Source organism: Arachis ipaensis, chromosome B8, assembly GCF_059453495.1.
Source record: "Arachis ipaensis isolate K30076 ecotype BB chromosome B8, ASM5945349v1, whole genome shotgun sequence".
NCBI lineage: Eukaryota > Viridiplantae > Streptophyta > Magnoliopsida > Fabales > Fabaceae > Arachis > Arachis ipaensis.
The window spans coordinates 105,798,039-105,804,357 of NC_142443.1; the positions used below are offsets into that span (position 1 = coordinate 105,798,039).

Below are 6,319 nucleotides of genomic sequence, written 5' to 3' on the forward strand. Positions count from 1 at the left end.
AGATCAAAGCACATAGAGGTGAGGTATCATTAGATACATCAAGAGCTTGAGAAGAAGTTATATGTACTTAAAAAGATCCATACTAATGATAATGATTCAAATATGATGACTAAGAATTTACCTACAGTGAAGTTTGATTCTTGTAAAAAGAAGACGGACTTGGTGGAGCAGCATATACCCACTTGAGTCAGTAAGAGAGAGATTTGTTGGTGGATCCCCAACTCAATTAGGGCCCACAAACTAAATAAAAGAAAAAAAAAATAAAAAAGTGTCTTACCCATGGTAAAAAAAAAAAAAGAAATGAGAGAGTGTGCATTACACATAGAAAAAGAAAAGAAATACAGAGTGTGAGAGAGAGGATCATCACCAAAGAGAAGAAGAAAAAGGGGAAAAAGGACAATGTTATTTTGATTTTTTTTAAACTAGTAAATTTATTCTATTTCTTATGAAATTTGAGCATGTTGTTTCTAGTGTAGAGATGAACATTAAGATATAACTTTTGTTAAATTGCCTTTTTTTTTATCTGATTTGAAATACTCACTTAGTGGAGAGTTTATGTTGATTCCATCCGTCTTGATAATGTATTATGTTTATTATTGAGATACTCTAGTGCTACTAGAAAGACTGATTGTGTACCTATTATTTTGATAGTAAAAAATTTTACTGGACTAAGTCTCGTAAATTTTTTGTCCTTTTTCTGAAATTTTTCCCAATATAAATTTAGATGTCTGATATTTTTATTTTTGCTTATATTTACTGTTTGGAATATTTTTTATAATAAAAGATTTTACTGAACTAAGACTCGTGAATTTTTTGTCATTTTCTTGAGAATTTTTTCACAATAAAAATTCAAATGTCTGATATTTTTATTTTTGCTTGTATTTATTGTTTGGAGTATTTTTTTAATTGTTTATTTAATTATACAGATTATGAAAAAAAATATTTTTGATAGTGATAGTCATTTTATTTTACTTCCTGTAGAAATGCATCATGTCAATTAACTAAATTATTTGTCAAAAACCCAAAGGGCTTAAGGAAAAAAAAAAGGTAATAGCAACATTAACAAAATTAAAAACCCGTCAACCCCATTGAACATATTTTCTCCATATGAAATTCTTAAATACATGACATATACCATTATCTATCTCACCATTGAGCAACTTATTCCACCCCTCCCCCTCTTTTGAATTTGTCATTTGAGCTTTTGTGGCTCTAACACAACTACATTCTCACTACAAAATTACATTAATAAGGAAAATAACAAAGGTAAAGAAAAAGGTTACACCATCCCCACCAATACTTTAATTATACCCCCACCAAAGTAAAATTACAATTAACATTACATGCACAAGAGAAAAAAAAAATAAAGAGAAAGTTCCCTAACGAAGTTACCTTACTAAGGAGAATTAGTAGTATTGTCAAAGATATCCGCAGGAGGAATGAAGTGATCCAATGACAATCCCGGCACATTAAACATAACATCATCAATGGTCCACATTTCTTCCATCCTGGTCCTACTATGCTGCATCGACAGCTCACCGAATCGGAACACGGTTGCGATTGACCGCCCTTGATGGGCGATCAGAACACCATCAACGTCTCGATAGTCGCCGATAGTGCTCCCTATGGTGGTCTCCCAATACACCGTATCATTGTTGTCTTGGGTTTGGACCCTTGTGAGGTGGGAGTCTTCTAAGTATATGAGGAGCCCACTCTTTTGGCAAAAGTAGCCATATAGTATGTGCCTTATCACCTCAGCGGGGCCCTCGCTTCTTTCGATCACAGCCGCTCGATCTGCAGAAACCTTTAGGACGAAGCAATCAACGGTCCCAATTCGATTCTCGCCTAGGCATTGTGCGTCGGTGAATAGGCTTGCTGTGGTCTTAGGATCTAACCCCTGGAAAATGTGCATTAAAAGAAACATAAAGGTCATGGATTAATTGTATACTTGTATGTAACATTTTTTACGAGAAGGATTATTATATAACATTTTTTTTAGATTTTTTTATCATAAATAATTTATAAAAATATATGTTGCGATTTTAATCATTTATGTTCCTGATCTTATAACTAAATTATAAACCATTTACTATTTTAATTAATTCTATTTTTATTATTTTATACATATTTAATAAATACAAAATAAATTAATAGGCGGATTAATACAGTAGTAGTATTATTAATGGTTCTATGTGGAAATTTTAGTGCTTTTGATTTATGTTTTTTTTTTTAAGATTTTTTTAGAATTTAAAAGAAAAGTGAAAAATATAAAAAATAATAACATTTTTTCTTACTTCTAATTTTTTACATAATCTTAAAATTTAAAAACATTCAAATAAAAAATAAGAATTGAAAACAAACATTGCTTTAACATGTTCCTTAATTTTGGGGATTAGACTTGTATTACTCTCTATCTACTTTACCTAAAAGAAAAAGTGTATGCTCGTATTAAAGAAATTCAAAATTGCATAGGGTTTTGCAAATATACTATTGTTATACCCGATCTCAATTTTCGTGTAGAGCCATATGCCCTTGTTGATTTCAATTATTAAATTTATGTATTATCTTTTTTGTACTTCCTTTTTCTTTTTAAAAACTCGACAAAATGACTCCACAATTTTTCACCAAAATCACATTAATTTATTTTTATCATTTATGCACTCTGAGGAAAACTTTTTATAATAAAATAATCAAGAGTATTTTTATATACATTTTATCTTGCATGTTTAGCCATCATCACAAACATTATTTTTTCTTATTTTCAAAAGATAATAAAGTTAGAAATTATTTTTAAGAGAGTTAAATTAACTACTAAATTGCAAGTTCATTTACATCAATAAATGCTTTTTATTATTAGATAAATTTAAGACTCAATTTTTATAAATGTAAAATATAATCTAATAATTAAAAAAAATATATGTCGATTCAACTTTATAATAAAAATGAATAAAAATAATTCACTTCTTTGATAAATAGGAAAAAAGTGAGTGATAGGCTATCCTGAGCCAAACAACTTTGAAGGGGAGACACAAGTACAAATGAAAAAAGAATATATAGGCATGAAAGGAGGGGCAATAATGCATTGTTGGAGAGACAGGACTGTTCATTAAAGTGCCAAAAAGAAAAAGTTAAAGCAAAAGGGTTATATAAATAATAAAAAATAAATAAATAAGATAGAGGGTACCCTTAGGTACCTCAGATAAGCAGCAATCCCAAGATGTGACTCATGATCTATTCAAAATATTCATATAATCAAAGATGACGTCAGATTGATAATCACGTGGCATGTACGTATGCCAATTCCTTAGGGAAAAAACAAGTCCTTATTGTTTAGGGTAAAAGCATGGGACAGTTTCTCCATCATTGTCAGCAAAAATCGAAATATACCCTTCAACTCATTCGGATTTTAATTTAATTTTTGGTTTCTCAATCTTTATCTTTGTTAGGTACATCTTGCGGTCTTGCCTTTGAATTGAACCCTATAGTTCTTTGTCCCCAAAGGCTCTAGTAATCCAACAAACAAATAAAGCCTAACAAAATAGTACAAGTTTCTGTTTGGTGTATAACCTAACAAAATCCAGAACAAAATTAAAGCTCTTTTATTCTTTCCCAATTTCATGTTTGTACTAAGACAAATTTTCACATAATCACATATATGGAAAACCCGGTCTCGTTCTCAGTTTTCACTATTACAAATCTAAGATTAATTAGTTATCATTATATAGTACATATATTTACAAGAAAGATTTTAAATAACAGATTAGTTAACTTTGTGAAATATTCTAACAAAAACGACACTTATGTGATTAATTGCAATTGCACCAATTGCGATTAGATTTCTACGTGGTAGCTTTTGGTGGAAAGTTAATTATTTTTTTTCGCACAATATTAAAACCACAAATGAACACGATGCATAAATTCTTCAAGGATATGTTAAGGTGAAAATATAATATATGGATGCAAATTGCAATTTCAATCCCACACATTATTTCAAGAAATAATTGTGAAAAGTAAATGAAAAATAATATATGTACTACAAAAAATATAAAAGTTGTGTATTAATTTATTTTTTAAATAATAATAATAATAATAATAATAATAATAATAATAATAATAATAATAATTAGTAAAAATGATCAAAATGTTATGTGTTACTAAAAATTTTTTATATAAAATAATTGATTTGGACATAGCAAAAATAATTATTCGTAGTTCAAATTTTGTTTTGTGTACTGTAAACAAAATATATTTATTGTATATAAATAAATATATAATTTAATTTATTTTTAATATATAATTTATATTTTAATGTATATTTTATTTTAATAGTTAATTTTAACGATTAATTTTAATTTAAATTTAGAATAATTAAAAGATTAATAACGTTAAAAAATTAGTCTATTTTATAATTTATAATTATTAATTAATTATTATTAATATTTTCAATAATATAAAATTATATTTATAAAATTATATTTTTTTAAATAATTAAATATTAACTAAATTTTAATAAAAATAGTAATGCAAAGACTTTCTCTTAAAAGATTACTGAGCAATTATCCGTGTTTACCTGAATAATGCGGCGGAGAGGGCGTTGTGGACCTTTAGCAGCATGAGTTCCTAACCAAGGTGTGTGCCTCCACACAGTTTTGCCATTGCTGCCAGCAATGACCTTATGGCCACCAACCACCAACTCAAGTGACCACATTCCCGGCCGCATCTGCCATAGCACGAAGCAGCCGTTCTCGGTGCTCCTTGTTCCCAAACACTTCACCGCCTTGCCGGACGAAATCTCCGTCTCGCAGCATATCATCTTCACCACCCCCGCCGCATACATGTTTTTTGTGTCCCTTTGCTGTTTTAAGCAACCCGTTGCTGCCAGGTACTGTTGTATGATGTACTTGGCCGTTGAAGTTTCCTATTTTAGTTCCCGGTATTCAAACTCAAGCGTTATTTACTTATATATATGAACAATGTTATACTTTTCATACAATTCTACTAGAACTTTTGCGAGAAATCAAATTACTTTTTTGTTCTCTTGACATTTTATATCAAGTTTTCACTTCGAAGTTCATTATTTGAGGGGAGTAATGAACCAATTTGACCATGTAGTAAAAAAATGAAAACAAACGTTTTTGATATAGAGAGAGAGAGAAGAGGGTTGCTTAATTAGTGCTTACAAAAGGGGTGTCTTTGATGTGAATGCTGAGAGAAGGATCACGTGCTGAAGGAATTGGAGCCAATGGACACCCCAAGACACCAAGCAAGAGCCTCAAATCTTGTGTCTTTGCATGAATGCTTCCGTAGAACGATGATGAGGACGACGAAGACGAGAAGCTTCCTCCTCCTCCAGGGGAAATCTTCTGAGCCTTGAACCATTCCCTTATGACTTCCCATGAGCTCTCTTTCTTGGAAACTTCTTCTTGCATATCTGGGTCCGGACCTTCCATTAACGGCGTTAGTGGCTGCGGTGCCCAACTCTGGCGCCATCGTGCTCTAGAACCCATTGATGATCAGGATTCGTGAGGCAGTAATGGACAATTATTATTGACTGATCAAAAGTAAAAATACGTTGTGAGAATGTATGAAGCAAAGAGCAGGAGAAGGAAAGAGGTATCAGAAAGTGGATGCGGTTTGGGAGAGAGAGAGAGAGAGTTAAGCAAAAGAATAGGGTAATGATATTTGTCCGTCTGATAGACCTATAGATTCTGTTATTTATATTTGGTATTTTAAAAGTATTTTATTAAAAAATATTATATAATCAACGGTTTTTTACTTAAATAAATAAAACTCAAGCCAAATTTATCGATTCTCCTAAAACAAATTTTGAAACTTGTTTATCTTATTCTTAATATATAAATTATTCTAGGATGATAAGGATTATATAATATATTAAACATGACATCCTATAAAGATTTATGCTTGCATGGCCTATTTCGAATTAGTCGTAAATCGTGTTAAAGTATTCATAATTACTAGTTGAATATAAATCGTCCCACCCAAAGTAGACTCACATGATTTTGCGTTGAAACAAAGGCTTGCCACAATTAATGTGTTTTTCGAACCCTAATAACTCTAGTGCGATTTACTCTCTACTTGAAGACCCTCATTGGTTTGCCATGATTTATAGTTAAAGAGTTACCTTAAGGAGGCTGCAGTGAGTTATTGCTCGAGTGAAACCTCAAAACATTGGGCGACTAACATTGGTGGAGGAGGAGGTGCCAATGAGCGGAGGCATGTGGCATTCACCGGCGACAGTACGACGACGGGTGGGGCAGAGCATCCATTGTCCAGCGAAGTGAGGCACATAATAGTGAGC

General features: G+C 31.1%; 1 protein-coding gene across 1 annotated transcript; it reads right to left on the bottom strand.

The window, feature by feature from the left end:
* Nucleotides 1–1,068: 1,068 nt before the first annotated feature.
* LOC107614057 (C-type mannose receptor (DUF620)) lies at nucleotides 1,069–5,691 on the bottom strand. Its single transcript, XM_016316283.3, has 3 exons — nucleotides 5,181–5,691; nucleotides 4,571–4,918; nucleotides 1,069–1,897 (listed from the first exon to the last, which is right to left on the bottom strand). The coding sequence occupies exons 1-3, from the start codon at nucleotides 5,505–5,507 to the stop codon at nucleotides 1,397–1,399; spliced, it is 1,176 nt and encodes a 391-aa protein (XP_016171769.1). The 5' UTR covers nucleotides 5,508–5,691; the 3' UTR covers nucleotides 1,069–1,396.
* Between the last annotated feature and the right edge of the window lie 628 nt (nucleotides 5,692–6,319).

What these genes read in the sequence shown, in the direction of transcription:
- LOC107614057 (XM_016316283.3), bottom strand. Translation starts at nt 5,507, where the DNA reads ATGGGTTCTAGAGCACGATGGCGCCAGAGTTGGGCACCGCAGCCACTA. An exon ending in ACATCAAAGACACCCCTTTT is followed by an intron (nt 4,919 to 5,180) that starts GTAAGCACTAAT and finishes GAACTAAAATAG; the next exon opens with GAAACTTCAACGGCCAAGTA. An exon ending in CTCTCCGCCGCATTATTCAG is followed by an intron (nt 1,898 to 4,570) that starts GTAAACACGGAT and finishes CACATTTTCCAG; the next exon opens with GGGTTAGATCCTAAGACCAC.